The following is a 17,853-nucleotide window of genomic DNA, read 5'->3' on the forward strand; positions in this document are numbered from 1 at the left end:
TGTCCTGGGTGACGGATTGTGGACGGTGCAGTCGGTGTATGAGGCAATAGTTCATGATATGAAGGATTATGATTCATGGTTGGAGGGTCAGGTATTGCATAATCCGTTAACAACTGCCAGGGCTAAGTGGCGGAGACCGTCACCTGGTGCAGTTTCGTTAATGGTTGATGGCGCTTACAGCTTGGAACACAACCGAATGGGAATGGGAGGTTTAGTTCGTGATGAGGATGGAGTGTGGATAGGCGGATTTTATGCTGGTGCAGGTGGTGGTGATTCTCTGTTGGCAGAAATCCAAGCGCTGCTCATGGGATTAAGGTTCAGTTGGAAGAAGAGTTGGAAGAAGGTGAGCTGTGGAGTGGACTGTCTTGAGTTGGTGCAGGCGTTAGGGAAGGATAAGTTCCAGTTTCATAAATATGGGAGTGCGTTGTTGGAAATTCAATTGATGATCTCAAGGGCTTGGGAGGTTTCGATTGCATATGTCCCTCGTGAGGGCAATGCGCCAGCAGATTGTCTAGCGGGTTTGGGTGCGTCTCTACAGTGTCCAGCTACTGAGCTTGCTGCTCCCCCTAGGGTGGTGTTGCCTCTCCTGTCTATGGACATGGAGGAGCCTTAGTTTTGTTGTTTAAATTTCATATGTACCAAAAAAAAAAAGTTACAACAATTCTATTAGGAAAATGTTTATATATGTTCTTTTAACGTTTTTTTTATCATGTTGTATTATCAGTGTTGTATTTCTTATGATACATCTTGTACTCAATATTATTAATAGGCTTAATCTCAAATTAGTCAATGTTTGTGTCTCACCGTCTGATCTAAGTTTCTTTTTGGAAAAATTTGTGGAAAACGTTTTCATCAATGCAAAACGTTTGGAGTCAGTCCTCACCGGAGTCTGGAGCTCCGACGAGTGGTGATATGACATGCTGACTGTGTTAGTGAGGCTTACATGGATTTAAAAAAATAAAAATAAAATTACACATCATAAAATTAAATAAAAAACTCAAATTAACCTCAATACTAAATGCCTAATTCATCTTCATTAACATGAAACTTCATTTCAAAAAAAAAATGAATCTTCTTCCTTTTGAAACAAAAAACATGAATCTTCTTCAACATCATGAGTGTTCTTGATCTAATTTTTTTTACTTTAAACTCATAATGTACGCGTTCTCCTTCTCTTTCTCTTTCCCAATTTCTCATCTTCAATTCCTCTTCTTTACAATCACCTTCTTCACCATACCCTCGCAATTCATGCTTATTCTGCTTCTCAAGTTTGTAATTTTCCCCCAAATTCCCACTCCCTGCGATTGCATCTGATCATACGATTTTTTTTTCATTGTTTTTTGCCGCACGAGCTTTCAATTTAGTCCGCTGCTATCTCAAGGAACAATCAATCAACATATATAGTGGTGGCAAAAGAAACTCAAAAGAAGTGGCGGTAGCCAAGCTGTCAGTGGTGGTGGTGGTGGCCAAGCTGTTATGGGGATAAGGCCAAGAAACGGGAAAAAGCTTGCTCCCAACAACAAAATCCCCAATCAAAACAGGTTATCGTGATCGACATCGACGACAGCGAGCACAACGTCTACGCCATCAATTGGACTCTCAACCATTTCTTCAAGAACCCTACCTTCAAGCTTGTTCTTGTTCATGCCAGACCTTCTGCTACTTCCGTTGTTGGTTATGGATGTCTGAACGAACCACAACGGTGGTGAAGTGAAGCAAATCGATGGCGTTTCTCAAAGCCCGACGACATTGTCCTTGCTCTGCCGCCTTCGTCGCTCCGCGCCTTGCTCTCAAAGCCTGACGACATTGTCCTTACTTCCGCAGTGTGACTGATTTTTTTGACAAATTTGGTGACGACTCTAGGATAAAGGAACCCCAACAAAGTATTACCAAGAAGGTCTAATTGCAGCTCATCATATTCACAGAAGAGGAGAGTGTCGTCTGCGAATTGCAAATGATTCAAAACTAGATCCGAGCCAAATCTTACCCGCTGAATTTGAAATCCCTCAGACAATCCAAATGTTTCACAACCAAGTGAATACTATGTTGGTTGGTTGACCAAGACTACCAAAGCGAAAATTTTCTCGTCCATAGTCAGCAGAATAGAACAAATCTCACACATTCATCAAACAACTAGAAGCTCTACACAATGGTAGCCATCATCTTAGAAGTCCTTCATATATAAAGGCTCCATAAAGGCTCGGTGCCTCATTTACAGGTCTTGTCATGCCTGTAAATACTGATTGATCGTTCATGTAAACAAACATATTACTCATTTTGTTAACTTGACTATTCTTCTTAAACTTTAAGATTTTTTCTGGTATAAAAGCTTTCTTCAACATCATAGTCTTTTAATTTAAAGATGACTACTCTCACTAGAGCATTCAATCTCCCCTCACCATATAAAGTTCAGATGTGTTTTGTTTTGTTATTATATTTTTGCATGAGAAGGTTGTTCTCATGTTTTCCCATAAAAAAAATTTTGCTTTCGAAAAAAAAAAGCAGCGTTGTTCATCATTCTCTGGAAGAAGAAAACTCTATATTATATATAGATGGCGGATTTTTGATAGGACACGGAGGAGCTGTGTAGCTCCCTTAAAGGTTTGCAAAATTCATTTATATTTGTAGGAAACATAATATAGTCTCTAAATTTAATACTATATAATATGTTTTTTCATAAACTTATCTAAGAGTTGTATTAGAAAGTAAAAAGCAACGGAAACTTTACCTAATAAGCTTTACAAAAGATAAAAGCTAGTAATACTCTTTGAACATAGTTAATAAAAGAATTTTAATATATTTATAACTCAATATCTCTTACATTTCATTTTCATCTATTTTTTTTATCTTTTTTATTAAGTCATTTATATGCTTATTTATCTCTCTTCACTTCTTATTTCTCTAAATATTTGATGGAGAAATGGAGGTGGATTAAATCTGAACAAAACATTTCGTTAAAAAAAATCTCTTTAAGATTTATCCTTTTGAAACTCATCTCCACTTTGATTCTCTGAACACGTTCAAAGGTTCATTGTCATCCAAACTCGAAACTTATCAACGAAGTTAGTGGTGCAGTACCATCAAACTCTATTAGTTTTTTCTTGTGTAAAATAACACTTTGAATGACTTTTTTTAAAAAAACTTTAATGAGAATTGTTATTCAGACCCCCCCCACAGCTATTCAGACCGAATGAATTTTCTGAAACCCGAAATTACCCCTTTAGAACGCACCTTTAAATTGCGTGACAGTCGCAGTTTGAACCTCATGTTCCGAGTGTGACACGAACGCACACTAAGAGTGCGTTGGTGACGCACTTTGAGAGTGAGTTCAGCAAGGTATTGTCATAAGGCCCCCCAGGAAAGAATATGTCATCATCATCATCTTCCTCACCTTGATCCGCTTGTGTATCCCCTTCCTCCTCTTCCTCCTCTTCGTCCTCCTTTTCCTCCTCCTCCTCCTCCTCAGTAGAACCCTCCTCCTCTTCTTCACTAGAACTCTCCTCCTCTCCTTCACCAGAACCCTGCTCTACATGAACCATATCATCATCTTCAGGCTCCTGCTCTTGTACTGGTTCAGGTTCAGGCTCAGGCTTCTGTACTGCACTAGAAGCAGTCGTTGCACTACCTGCACGCCTTTTACGGGTTACCTCGTCACGCCTTTTACGTGCTTCTTCTTTCTTTCGTAGGGCGGCGGCTTCACGCTCCTTACGTACCGATGTCAGGGGGGGGGGGATTCTACTACTATGGCTAGAACGGTTGGCCGGGGGCAAATTCAAATTCTTTGTTCTTGGCATATCTGAACCAACATTGGAAACATAAGACTCAAAACAGAACAAAAATATAAAGGCATTGAAGCTTTGACAGATAAGGGTTTAAGACGCACTCTTAGGGTGCATCTTGGTCGCACCTTTAAGGTGCGTATCAATTAAGGTGCGTGTATTCTGAACACGCACCTTCAAGCCGCGATACAGACGCATCTGCAAAGTGCGATAAAAACCATAACAGAATAGGCCGGGTCGCGTAATGAAGCAGGGTTTCAGGAAGAATCTTGGGTGGTTGGCAGCAGAAGGTGGCGATGGGGGTGGCGGCGACTCCACTCGGTTGCGGTGTCGCTGGCGGAACCGGTGGCAGTGGAGGAGGATGCGTGAGAGGGAGGGAGATTTTGAATGAGGAAGATTTAAATGAGTGAAATGTGTTTGGGGGAGGGGGGTTTCGAAAGTTTGAAGAAGTGGGAGAAGTGGGAGGGGGGGGGGGGAGTTAGTGGGAAAAGTGAGAAGTTTTTTTTTAAAACAGAGGCATTTTGGACAATTTACCAATTTTAAGGGGTCTGAATAGCTGTGAGGTGGTCTGAATAACAATTCCCAACTTTAATCTAGCAGTAGCTTATAATTTTTTTATGTATTTTCTATAAGACAGCTTGCTGAATTTTCACCACCAAAACATTTTCTTACATTTCTACTACCCCAATCCGGATGCATCAAGATTGGCTCTGGCAACAAACTTTTTGGGAATTTTTTCATAAATTGTTTTATGTATTTGTAGTTTATAAAGAACAATACAGTGTATTTGTAGCTTATTAATTATGTATCTGGACTAAATTACTCTCATTCTCAATGACATTTTTTTGCTTATATATAAAATATTAATAATTTATATAGTTAAATTTATGTTAACTACTTCAAGATTTTTATCCAAGTTCCGCCATTGAGTACAATGATATGATGTTAAAGGGGAAAGATTCTATTACCTATGTATTGACGTTCGAATCTGTTAAGGGGACTGATATGTCAATGACATTACGTATGTGCTGATTTACACAATTTTGAATGTTGAGGTTTAAAAAAAATTGTATTCCTGCCTCGCGGTTGACATGTCTTCGATGATGTGATCGATCATTGTGGAAGCCTGTGGAGTTATCCTCTTGATATGAAGAACCTGAGAGTCTGACTAAGTTTGACATGTCTTTGATAATGTTATGTTTGTATATTTGTTAGCATCACATGTGTTATTTGATGATATATGTTTGTATAATCGTTAATGATAAGAGATAATTAATTTGATGATATGTTTGTATATATAGTACACAGTGGCGCGGTTCCAGGACCCGAGATCAGGAGATTCAATAGCGCGGAGTGTGACTGGAGGGTGGCGGGGTGCGGCGCGCGGTGGATTGGTGTTGGTGGCTTGGTGGGTGCTTGGCTGAGAGGGACTTAGGGTACGCGAGAAAAAAAGAGCGATTGAGTGAGATTTTTCACTTTTGTCCCTCAATAACCTATGTTTTTCATTTTTGCCCAAACTAATTTTTTTCCTAGCCCAATAACTAGCTCCTGGCGTAGAGTTTTTTTTTTTTTCAGAGCCTCGGCTCCACCAATGTGTGAGAGAAAGTGAGTGTGAGTCTTTGGTGCAAATAGGTGCAAAACTTGGTCTACTAGTATAATTTAAAATTTGTAGGAGTTCAAAAAAAATTATATAAAGGGTAAGTGCAATTTTTTTTTCAGGGGTTCATCTGAACTCTCATTATAAGCTAGGTTCGCCACTAATAGTCCATCGTTAGCACTTAGCATCATAAGTTAGCATCACTAGTGTAATAAGAGCTAGTTAGCACTTTGTAAGATGAAAAATAACAAAGTTGTTTATATAATAAATTTAGAAAAAATATATATTTAAACTGTAATCAAACACACCCGAACTCATGGATGTAGAAGTGGGGTTCAGGTGAGTGAGCTAATTAATTTCTCCAAACAGTCCTGGATACGTTGTAACAGATTTCTAGTATTACTCTTGAGAATTTCTTACCTTATTGCACACAATTAATATTACAAGAGCAATTTAGTACACATTAAAAGATTATTACTTCAATCAATTTAATTTTGAATGATCAACCTTTATCCTTTGCAGCAGTACTTAGCATTAAGGTGATGCTATGAGGTCAGTTCAAAGACTTTTCATAGCTCCAACAATTGTATAAATAGATCCTCTTTTCCTGATATATAGGATAGCATCACTACTCACTACGCTATTAACTATTCTGGTACTTGCTTGATCAAACATCACAATGAGCAATTCCTCCAAATCCATTTCTTCCACTCTCCTCGTTTCCCTAACCATTAATACTTTTCTCTTATTCTCCTCCATGGTGAATGCTAGTTATTATGAAAAGATCTCCCCAACACAGCTAGGTTTCAAAGAGGAGAAGCTCACCCACCTTCGCTTCTTCTTCCATGACATTGTAACAGGCCCGAAGCCCTCCATGGTCATATCCGTCGAGTCACCCATCAAGGATAAGTCCAAGTCTCCACTGCCCTTCGGATCTATTGCGGTGATGGAGGACCCATTGACGTTGGGTCCCGAACTCGATTCCAACCTTATTGGAAAGGCCCAAGGGTTTTACATGACAGTGTCTCAGGAAGCTGAGTTGTACTTGGAGTTAATAATGGGAATGACATTTACATTTATGGAAGGTGAATTCAATGGGAGCACGATCACTATAATGGGGCGTAATGCTATATCTTCTCCCATAAAAGAGATGCCAATTATTGGTGGGACAGGGGCTTTCAGGTTCGCACGTGGATTTGTTCAACCAAAGACTCACCGGGTAGATTACTACAAAGGTAATGTTGTTGTCGAGTACAATGTCTATGTGTTCCATTATTCATCCCCCTCTTTGTCTCATGAAATTTAAGCATGTCTATGTGGTCATATCATATCACCTTTGTTGCGATTTAAGTTAGCTAAATAATGTGTCACGCTCAATAATCATATTGGGAGATGTGTATTTTTCATTTTTTGAGGTGGCACACCTTTGTTGATGTGAATGTTTAATGAGTGAAAAAGGAGTAGCATTTTCTTATTCTATATGTTGGAGAATCTCCAATGCTAGTTCTTATTTCTTAGTTTTTAACACTATTGTGGGCCCGTATTGCCACATGTGCTTAAGCAATTCTCAAGCAATTTTGCTTCAACCATGAGTTCTTAGTTTTTACCACTATTCATTTGGTCTCACCAACCACATTATTTATACTTTTTATTTTCATAAAGTAAAAAACAAAACTCATAAAGTAATAAAGTAATTTGGATGAGAGAGAAATAATTAATATTTTAAGTTAAGAACTCAAAAAGTAAAGCTTCTTATATATATAAGAACTGAGTTCTTATTTTTAAGAACTAAGAGCTCCATGTCAGCACCTCCAATGACAAAGTTCTTATTTCTAACTTAACTCAAAAATAAGAACTAAGAACCTTGCATTGGAGATGTTCTTAGTTCCATTTATAAGTACGTACTAGATCGAGTTTGGAAGTCATTACGCATAATGACGGTCTTAGCACCTCTAATTAATACAGCGAAAATGTTTTAGACATTTGTTTCACTCTAAGAAGAAAAACATTATATGCAGATAAGGTCGGACAAACTTTTGAAGCTCATGCATGAGTATTCCTTTAGTGCAATGGGGTTATGGGGAACTAGAGCCACGTAATTCTTATTTTATTTTATTTTATTTTTCGGATTTTGAAAGTTTAAAATAGCTTGATTCATAGAGGGAACCAACCTTAAAGAATCTTTTTATTTGGGGTGTCTGATGAGAATTAAATCTCAACCTACGTATTTTCTATGAAGAGTCATCAAAACTACGAGTTCTGATACGTCTTGAGAAAGCTTGATTTTGAAAGGTTTAAAGTCATTTGTGGCATTTTCTTAGAGAAGTTATTTTTGGGAATTTTGTTGCTTTTGCTTTTATTTTTAAGATTCATGCTGCCTAAAAAGCGTAGTCAATGATTTTTCATAGATAGAAATGCTACTTTATTATGTTATTGCATTATTTAAGATGTTGTTCATTTTATTTTTGAAATTCATGCTATCAAATGATGAGTAGCCAATACTTTTTTAAGATAAAAGATAGAAATGTTACTCCATCATTTTCTTCACCATCGTTGAATTACTAAAGCAATTGTCAGTCAATCATTTTTCATAGATAGATTATTAACGTTTGTTTAGAGTAAAATAGAAAGATTTATTAATTATAGGGATGGTAAAACCACCCAGTACACAAAGAGGGTCCCACTAGAACATAAACAGCAAAAGAAAAAAAAAGTGGACAGCAACAATAAAACAGAAAAATCCAAAACATATAGTAGAAAAAGCATCTCCCAAAATGCTTCCTGCATTCACTAGCACTGAGAAGTCGCAAGCTAAAATGAGGCCAGGAGCAGATGCAACCTTACCCAACACAGTACCACAACAACAACAAAGAGACTAATCTGCTCACAAAACAGAAAAGAAATAGAAACAGCTAATAGCAAACAGAGCAGGAATGGCATAATCAAGCTCTTGAATCAGAACACCACATAGCAAATTTCTTCTATTGAACTAGCTTTTGCGAGTTTGAGCTACTTCATTATCATATCATTATTGCATTATTTAAGATGTTGTTCATTTTATTTTTGAAATTCATGCTACTATGTTCATTATCATATCATGCTAATAATTTTTTAAGATAAAAGATAGAAATATTACGGAGGGAAGCTTATGGTAGCGTTTGGTAAATAAGTGGAGAAGGAGTGAAACGTGACATATGGGCTTCATTCTGTGTTTGTCACGTTTTAAAGATGGAACAGAACAGGACATAAGATCTAAGAACGGGACACTTTGGTTCCCTGAAAAATGTTGGAACAGACGAGAACGAAACAGAATACTCACTTTTACACGGTGAAAAAATACCCTTAATTTAGATTTGAAACCTTTTGTATATAAACAATTTAAAATCATTTCTTAAAGTGAAAAACACTTATTATATTTGTACACAAAGATTAATGAATTTCTGCTTTTCAAAAAAATCACTCAAAATAAAATCAAATATTTTTTCCAAAAGTAAAAACACTTTTTTAAGCAATGAAAAACTTGTCAATTAGAGTACGTACGTTTGCTTCAACTTATTTTAGAAAAAATCACCTTTTTAATAAAAAATCGAAATCACTTTTTTAATAAAAAATCATTTTATGTTTGTTTCAGCTTTTTTTAAAAAACTGTAAATATATTATTTGAAAAAGTATTTTAGCTTATCATGAAAATCTATTGTGATATATGAGGGGCGATAAAAAATATATTTTAATTAGAGTAGTCAAACACAAATCAACCTAGGCTTTTCTCAAAATCTCTAAAAGTTGATCTTTTTTTATAGAGTTAAAAATCATTATTTAATAATCTATAACAAACCCACTCTAAATAACTTAAAGAAATATTTAGACTTCTGATTTTTTTAAAAGCATACTCAAACAACTTAAATAATATATAAGTTATTATTTTTAAAAAATAAGTGATTACTGCATGAAATAAGCAATAATAAACGGACTCTTCAATTGAGTTCAATTTTTTATCCTCAATCAAATATTAAACACGCAGAATTATATATATAATTAAAATTATGGTTATGTTCTAATGGCTTGGAGTTACCAAACACAACACACAGAACATTATTCTCCTGTTCTATCACGTTCTGTATTGTTATGTTCTTTCACCAAATGGTACCTGTATATCTTGGTCTAAGCAGAAAACTATTGTTATTTTTTTTAGTTCAACTTAGAAGATCATCAAGCAGAAAAAGAGTGAGCCCACAATGTGTGCTAGCCATCAGAAATTTTATTTCCAAAACAAGAGAGATAGGGTAAAGGCTAACTTGACCTAACACTATTTCCCCAAATTAAACAGAAGGGGACGGCGACCCCATGATTCCCAATGCGGAGGTGATGTTTTCTCAAAGCTTGGTTGGCGGTGGTGTGAGAATGAACGCAGTTGGGTCCATTGTTGGAGGTGGGAAGGAAAGGACCGAATGAGAGGGATAAAAGTGGGTATTCACACTTTAATTTAAATACTTTATTTGAAATCTATTTAAATACTTTATTTGAAATCTATTTAAATACTTAAGTACGAGGACATCATTTTATTAAAATAAGAACGATTGAGATTATAATATATTGTGTAGGTGTAAGCAAGAAGAGCTTCTTTGGTATCAAAAGTCTAGGAAAACATAGTTCGGTTTGGTGATAGGAACACGACCTACTTCCACACTCATGTTGTAATTAGACGACGACACAATAGGATATACCGGCTTGAGTTGACTGATGAGTCATGGTGTACGGACAAGGATGGATTGACCCATGAAATCCAGACCTATTTCCAGACGCTTTTTGCTGAAGATGGGAGTGCGGGTCTGCTGGCATTTCCTCATGATTCTTTCCCAATACTTTTAGATGGGGATAAATTGATACTTGATCTCCCGGTGTCTAAAGAGAAGGTGTGTGTGACTTTGATGACAATGAGATCCTTCAGTGCCCCTGGTCCGGATGGCTTCCAACCTTTCTTTTTTTTAAAAAATATTGGGATATTGTGGGTGATGATGTGTGGAGGTTAGTGAAACAAGCCCTTGAATCAGGATCAGTAGATCCCAACTTGTTAGAGACCCTGATCGTTTTAATCCCTAAAGTGGAGTGCCTTTCAGTTGTTAAAGACTTTTGTCCAATTAGTCTTTGCAATGTTGCTTACAAATTGATCACAAAAGTGTTGGTTATTAGGGTAAGACCTTACTTGAACACCTTAATAGCTCCAATGCAAAACAAATTTCTTCCCGAGCGGGGGACGATGGATAATGCATTTTTGGCTCAAGAGATTGGTTCACCATATGGGCTCTTCCTCAGCTAACAAGGGTAGCCTGACCTTTAAAATTGATTTGGAAAAGGCTAATGATAGCGTTTCTTGGAGCTTTCTGAAGGAAACTTTACATCTGTTTTGGTTCCCTGAAAAATTAATTGAGTTAATTATGCAGTGCGTGAGTGATCCAATCTCTCTATCCTGGGGAATGGATCCTGGCTTCCATCATTCAATCTCGGGATGGGTATCCGTAGGGATTCGTTGTCTCCCTATTTGTTTGTCCTAGTCGTGGAGAGGCTCTCAGCCAAAGTCCATGAGTTGGATGAGTCTGGGGTGAGGAAACCCATTAGGGTGGCCCGCGGCGGTCCACCAATATCCGATCTTTTCTTTGCTGATATGTGTTATGTAACACCCCGTTTTTAATTAAAATAATGTTGGTATTTTATTTTAATTAAGATTATATTGTATGGTGGTTTAATAGGTGATATAATAATACTTTAATGAAATAAAATATTTTTTTTAAGATGCTGGGTGTGTTTTATGAAATGGAAGAGAGTTAGGGGGTGAAAGTTAGGATTAAAAATAGAGACAAGGACTAGGAGAGATTTTAGGATTTTTAGTTTAGCCCTTGAGGAATTAGGTTTAGATGGTTTAATAAGGATGGGGAAGCAGCTAAAGAAAAGAAAGAAGAGGACGCGTGAAAGAAGAAGAAAAAGAAAGAAGAGGACGCGTGAAAGAAGAAGGAAGAGGAAAGGAAGAGAACTAGGGTTCATCATCAATCACGGTAAGGGTGTGAGCTTTATCCTATAATTGTAGTATGATGATAGGTTGATGTAGAGCCATGCCTAGGAACCCTGAATTCGGAATTTTCGAAATTTAATTTTGAGGTAGAAGTGTTTCTGTCAGTTTTCTGTGCTGGACAGGGATCTTCTTGGTCCGATATCACCCAGTTCTAGCGTACAAATAAAAATTTGGTAAACTAAGAAATTGTAGGGTTTTTAATCAGCTTTCCACGCGTGTAAAGAACGTAATTTTTGGTTTAGTAATGAGTTCTAGAGATCGTTTTTAGTGACCGATGTACCTGCTGTTTCTGTCAGATTCTGTGCTGGACAGCGAACTTCGTGGTCTGATATCACCCAGTTCTAGCGTTCAAATGAAAATTTGGTAAACTAAGAAATTGTAGGGTTTTTAATCAGCTTTCTATGCGTGTAAAGAACGTAATTTTTAGTTTAGTAATGAGTCCTGGATATTGTTTTTAGTGACCGATGTGCCTGCTGTTTTTCAGAAAACGGATTACTGTACTTGTTTTTCAGAAAATTATTACGTATCTGTTATTTAATTTGGGTACTCTTTTGAATTTTGGATATATGGATTATGGTGATTTATTTGAATTGGTGAAAATGAATATTTTGAATTCAATAAGATGAATTATTGGAATTGGTTGTTGATGAAGTGAGAATTGTTGTATTGCTGTTTTGCAAATGTGATTATTTGATAACAGGTTGAAGTGTTGTTTGAGCAAATATGATGAGATTTTCATTATGGAAAGTGATGAAGAAATATGCTATATAATGCATGTATAGAGTTGAGATGTTTGCACAAATACACTTCATACAGTCAATAGACATGTCTGCTAGTTACTGCGGTGCTAGAGAGTGTTCCAGAACCCGGTGACAGAGGTATGTCTGCTAGTTACTGCGGAGCTAGAAAATGTCCCTAAACCGGGGTAGTTCTGGAAGTCTGATAGACTTTATTTGGTGGTTAACTGTTCTGTGTGAACGCGGTGATACCGCTAAGGTTAACAATTGGTACCGCATGCATGTGCATTAGAGTCACACATTGAGTCTCACGTTTTTTAGTGGTCCTATGTGATGGAAGAAATATAAGAACTGTGATAGTTGTTGTTGGTGAATATCTGTGAATGATGTTGTTAGTAAAAGTTTGGATGACGTTTACTTTGTTAAAGATATTTTATTGTGGAACAAAGTTGCTAAGTAGAACTGCCTTTGGAAATAATGAGTAAGGAAAGTATTATTGTGAAGAGAAAGTTTTTATAATGTAAACGTCTGTATTGTTCTTTCATTACCTGTTATTATGCTTAATTATATGATGAAGTTCTCACCCTTCTGTTGGAATGATGTTCTATGCGACATCGTACAGGTACAGGTGCTAGTGGAGCATCTCATGAGAAGTACACAGAGAGCTATATACTGTTATTTAGATAGTTATCTAGTAGTATGAGGGTCAATTGCTCTGTATGTAACATTGGGGGACGTGGTTTAATAAATTATTTTGATGAGAGTAATTGACAACTCTTTTTGGTTCTTTCTTTTGTAAACTTGAGTTACATGGAGTTGACGTTTTTGGATGGCCATAATGCCTATACTTCTTTACTGAATTTTTTTTATTGAAGTATGTCTGGAAGATGATTTTTTGATGATTCTATTTATTTCCGTTGTGCAATGCATAAAAGATGAAGTATGATTATTTTATGAAATATTTTGATCTAAAGTTTGAGAACGTGACATATGTTATTGAGGAGATATGTAGTCTTGGAATATTTTTGTAATGCTCTCTTTGAATATGCGTATAATCACTCTGATGTAAGTTTAAAATAAACAAGGGGATTAGAGGGTGTTACATGTTACTTTTATGCCTTGCTTCTACCTCTCAGGTTCATGTAGTCGCAGATGTGCTTCATAACTTTTGTGATAATTCGGATTTAAAGATCTACATGGGAAAATCCAACGCTAAAACGTCCAAGGAGGTAAGCCGGCAGGTCGTCAGGAAATTACTAGCATTGCGCGCTCCTATACCATTTGTCAGTGATCTTTGGAGATTCTTGGGGTTTCCCCTAGCTAGAGGGAGAGTCACCAGAGGCAAGTTCAACTATTTAATTGATCATATTCAACACAAGTTGGCGGCTTGGAAAACGGACCTTCTTAATTTAGCGGGTCGAATTTTCCTTGTTATATCTGTGATAGTTGATGTGCCTACCTACACAATGCAAGCTTTATAGTTGCCTGGGAGCATTACAAATCAGATTCTGAGAGGTTTCATTTGGGCGAAGAGCAATGGACAGTGGGTTGGCACTTGGTTAAATGGGATACAACAATTCGTGATAAACCTCATGGTGGTTTGGGAATTAAGGAGATGAGAGATTGTTTGGCATTTGTTGATCAATTCCAACAAGCTTTCAGTGTATGTTCTCTCACATAAATATTTGCAAGGGACATCAATTCTCAGCGTTAGCAAGCGTGCTAGTGCATCTCCAGTTTGGCAAGGAATTCTGAAGGCTCATGATCATATTCGAGATGTATTCCAGTTTCAGTTAGGAAATTGGGATATTTCAATCTGGTATAGCACTACAAGAAAATTGGCATTTAGCGACGGACATTCTGCGGCGGTTACGCATAAACCGCCGCAAAATGTAAACTTGAGGCGTTTTTTCAGGCGGTTAAGCAAGCCGCCGCAGTTTTCATACAATTTGCGGCGGGTTTTTGTTTCAATTAGTGGCGGTTTTATGACATTTGTGGCGGTTATTTCAGGGGCGGTTCAACCAGGTTTCACCCTCACCTAAAATTAAACCCCTCATCATCGCGTTTCACTCTCCTCTACCTCACTTCGCGTCTCAGCCTCTCTCTCAGATCGCGATTCCTTGACTCCATGGCTTGAACCTCTCTCAGCGATGTCGAACTCCATGGCTTGAACCTCTCTCAGCGATGGCGAACTCCATGGCTTGAAGGTAAGCACTTCGTCCTGGGTTTGGTTTCTTAGATTTCTTCCACTTCGATTTGATGGTTTGGTTTCTTCGATTTCTCACGATTTCAGGTTTGTGATTTGGATCTGTTTGTTTTGGTTAGGAATTAGGGCTCGAATTTATCTTGTTTTGGTACAATCGAGTGGTTTCCTAGGTTTGGTTTCTTCGATTTCTTCCACTGTGCACGCTCTGCTTCAGATCCAAACAAGGTGAGCCCTCTCTGCTTCGATTTCTTCCATTCGTTCAAATTGAAGATGATTTTGATTTTGGATTTCGTTTTACTTTATTGTGTGATGTAACCCTGTTGTTGATTCTTTGAATAATTGGAGGATCTCTTGCTGTTAAAATTGACAAAGCTGGTGTGGTGTCTTACTGATTTTCATTTTATAGCTTGAGACTTGAAACTGTTTGATCCTTTGATTGGCAATTTTTCCTATTTCCAAGTTGTCATTTGATATGCAATGCATCCAAATTTCAATAGGATTTTTTAGTTTTATCCTGTCAAAAAATTGACATTGGGATTGAATGAGATTTTTTAGCTTTTCATTCTTCATTGGGATTGAATGAAAAGCTATATTAGTACATGCTATTTCTAAGTGTCTGATTTTGTGCCATGAGTTTTTGAATGAGATTGTGACATTGGGATTGAATGAGATTTTTTAGCTTTTCTGAGTGTCTGATTTTGTGCCATGAGTTTTTGAAATGATTACAATAAATCCATTCAGTGATGTTAAATTTCATGACCTCCCTTCATGTGTATTTTAACTGGACCCTATGTAGTTTACTCTCTATGTCTTTAAGTTTCTGTAAGATTTCACTCTACATGAAGAGAGGTAGTTTGGATCGAGGCTCGGCAAGAGAGGAAAATTGACCCCATACTTGCAACAAAAGAGGTGTTGTTTCAAATTTTATTCGGTTAAGTGAATTCAAATGCAGATCATATAATGAGAGAATTCGAATAAAGACAAATTGGGTTCTTATATACTTGAATGCTTGTAGTCTGACCTTGTCAACATTGAAATTATTCAGAGATTTGGAATTATTCTGTTTTTCATAACTAGGTTGGTAATGGTTTCTCTAATCTGTCATGTTTTTGTGCTCCTTAATTTATCCTTTTTGCCCCTCTTAATGTTATGATTTTGACAGGCAATTAGAGTAGATTTTTCCACTAGCAGGTTCAAACCCTGCTTCTCAAGGATGCTTCACCCACTCTTTTACCACTTGAGCTATCTAGAGGGGGGACTAATCAAATTTCATTATCTAAATAGAAGAACTGAAAATCAATTGGCTTGAAAGTGGCTTTAGTTATGCAGACTTGTATTGCATCACATTACGGAATTCTAGAATGAGCATGATTTCTGTTTAGTTTTCTTTTCATACTTGAAGTAATCATTGTTATTGTATTTCATTCTATATATGCAAGCACACATGTTCCTGGAAGCCTATTGTTAGTATTTTGTTTGGTTTTGGTGTGGTAATTTTCAATGTTACATGTGCTCGTGTCAATTGATATTTTCTGAACCTTCATTGTTTTTAGTTTGCGTTTGGCTTGGCCGTGCTGCTGGTGTCTCATATTATGCTCAATATTATGGTTCTATCTCCAGAAAAGCTATTATTATAGGCCACGTATTGATGTCATATACAAAGTTATACTTAAAGTGTTTTTATGATCAATATTGTAATTACTCTAAGTTAAAGGCTGAACCTATAGTAATTTGTGACTTGTATTTTCTTTGATTTGACCAGAAGTTATATCTTAAAGCAATGGATAAGTCATGGATTGAGATGCCACGAAATACAATGGCGTATGAGAAAGGTGTAAAGAGATTTATTGACTTTGCCTTTGAGCGTAGTTCAATTGAGGGTAAAATTGTTTTGAAGATGTTGCTGCTGCTGTTAGGATTAGAACTTTTATTTTCTCCTATTTCCTTATTCTAGAGTTGTTGCTGTTTTTAACTTGTGGTTGTGCTGATAATTTTTTTAGGAAATTGAAACCGGTCGATCGTATAGTAGAGCGGAAATGTACTCCATTTCACACAAGAAAAGTGATGGCTCTTTTGTAAATGAAGAAGCAAAACAAAAGAGTGTGAGTATAGTTACAAGTTTCTATTTCCTTTGAAAATTTTATAACTATCAAATATGCTTTGTATGTTTGATGGCATGCACGTGTTTAATTTTTTGTGTAGGATTTATTGGAGAAGGAACTTGAAAAGAATTGTTCTGAAGAGGCTGCCTATGTTAAAGTTTTTGGGAAAGATCGCTCAGGATACGTGAGAGGCATGGGCTTTGGTGTTTGTCCATCTCAAGTGTTGGAATCTACTAGCAGCTCTAGTAGCTCGCAATTTGCTGGCATCACATTGGCTGAATGGAATGCCATGAAATCAGAATTGCAGGAGAGCAATGCGAAATTTCAAGCTTTAGAGGAACGAATGAATTCTTTCATGCAACAGTTTGGAGGTCAAGGGCCACCTAACCAGGTATTGAAGCTTTAGTTTTCAAGTGTGGTCATCTTGTTTCAATGTTTCCCTTGCTCTTCACTGTTTTCTATTTCTCTTTCACTCTTATCTTTGTGACTGGACACTGGAAAAGTTGATCAATTTATGGTGATAATGCTAATGTGACCTTACTTCTATTTTGTAGAGTTAAGTACAAGTCCAATTTATAAGTAAAATTTTCCAAGATTGTTGTATGTGATGTTTACTTCAGATTGATTCAGACTATAAATTGAACTTGTACTAAGAAAGAGTTGAAGTGATTGAGTATTGTTTATTTGAACTAGTAGTAATCTTTTTCTTTCCTTGGTTTTTACAGGTCAATTTGCCATGACTGAACCCTCCAAGGACATCCTACTTCTATTTTGTTATATTTAGTATTTTGCATTAATCCCCTATCCACACTTATTATGTGATAAACATTTATTTTGTAAGTTGTACTTGATCATATTATACTTACTTCTATTTTGTAAGTTACTTTTTATGAATCCTTTAAATAGATTTGGGTGGATGAAAGTGCTAGTACATTTGGCATATTTCCAAGGTGTTTGGAATTGGTTGATTTCTTTGCTACTGTTTATAAATATTATAAGCTTCATTTTATTTAAAGAGATCATTTTATAAAGATTATAAGCTTCATTTTATTTAAAGAGATCATTTTATAAAGATTATAAGCTCTATTTTATTTAAAGAGATCATATTATAAAAGATTATAAGCTTCATTTTATTTAAAGAGATCATTTTATAAAGATTATAAGTTTCATTTTATTTAGTGATTAAATTAAATATATAATTTGACTTTTAAAAAAATTGAAAAACTATTTTAAAACTCCTTGTAGCAAAAAAAATGCCCCATTACTAACTGTAGAACTCTGCGGTAGTTAGAAACCGCCGCAAAACAGAGGCGGAATGAATTACAGGTTTTGCGGCGCTTTTAACCGCCGCTATATACTGCGGCA

At 36.4% G+C, this 17,853-nt stretch overlaps 2 protein-coding genes across 5 annotated transcripts; both read left to right on the forward strand.

Annotated features, from left to right (window-relative positions):
* Window positions 1-6,021: 6,021 nt before the first annotated feature.
* Window positions 6,022-6,855, forward strand: LOC130732689 (pterocarpan synthase 1-like). Its single transcript, XM_057584686.1, has one exon. It carries the CDS (start codon window positions 6,056-6,058, stop codon window positions 6,680-6,682), a length of 627 nt encoding a protein of 208 aa, XP_057440669.1. The 5' UTR covers window positions 6,022-6,055; the 3' UTR covers window positions 6,683-6,855.
* A 7,320-nt stretch (window positions 6,856-14,175) lies between these two features.
* Window positions 14,176-17,430, forward strand: LOC130730770 (uncharacterized). Of its 4 annotated transcripts, none has more exons than XM_057582868.1 (6): window positions 14,176-14,387; window positions 14,474-14,611; window positions 16,149-16,218; window positions 16,387-16,488; window positions 16,589-16,879; window positions 17,214-17,430. In XM_057582868.1, exons 3-6 carry the CDS (start codon window positions 16,210-16,212, stop codon window positions 17,226-17,228), a joined length of 417 nt encoding a protein of 138 aa, XP_057438851.1. In that variant the 5' UTR covers window positions 14,176-14,387; window positions 14,474-14,611; window positions 16,149-16,209; the 3' UTR covers window positions 17,229-17,430. The 4 variants fall into 4 exon arrangements, with proteins under 4 accessions (XP_057438851.1, XP_057438850.1, XP_057438853.1 ...); XM_057582867.1 differs by having other exon boundaries at window positions 14,506-14,611; XM_057582869.1 differs by having other exon boundaries at window positions 14,186-14,387; window positions 14,506-14,611; window positions 16,149-16,266.
* The last annotated feature ends 423 nt before the right edge of the window (window positions 17,431-17,853 follow it).

The sequence above is a fragment of the Lotus japonicus genome, chromosome 1, assembly GCF_012489685.1.
Source record: "Lotus japonicus ecotype B-129 chromosome 1, LjGifu_v1.2".
NCBI lineage: Eukaryota > Viridiplantae > Streptophyta > Magnoliopsida > Fabales > Fabaceae > Lotus > Lotus japonicus.

What these genes read in the sequence shown, in the direction of transcription:
- LOC130732689 (XM_057584686.1), top strand. Translation starts at nt 6,056, where the DNA reads ATGAGCAATTCCTCCAAATCCATTTCTTCCACTCTCCTCGTTTCCCTA.
- LOC130730770 (XM_057582868.1), top strand. An exon ending in AAGAAGCAAAACAAAAGAGT is followed by an intron (nt 16,489 to 16,588) that starts GTGAGTATAGTT and finishes TTTTTTGTGTAG; the next exon opens with GATTTATTGGAGAAGGAACT.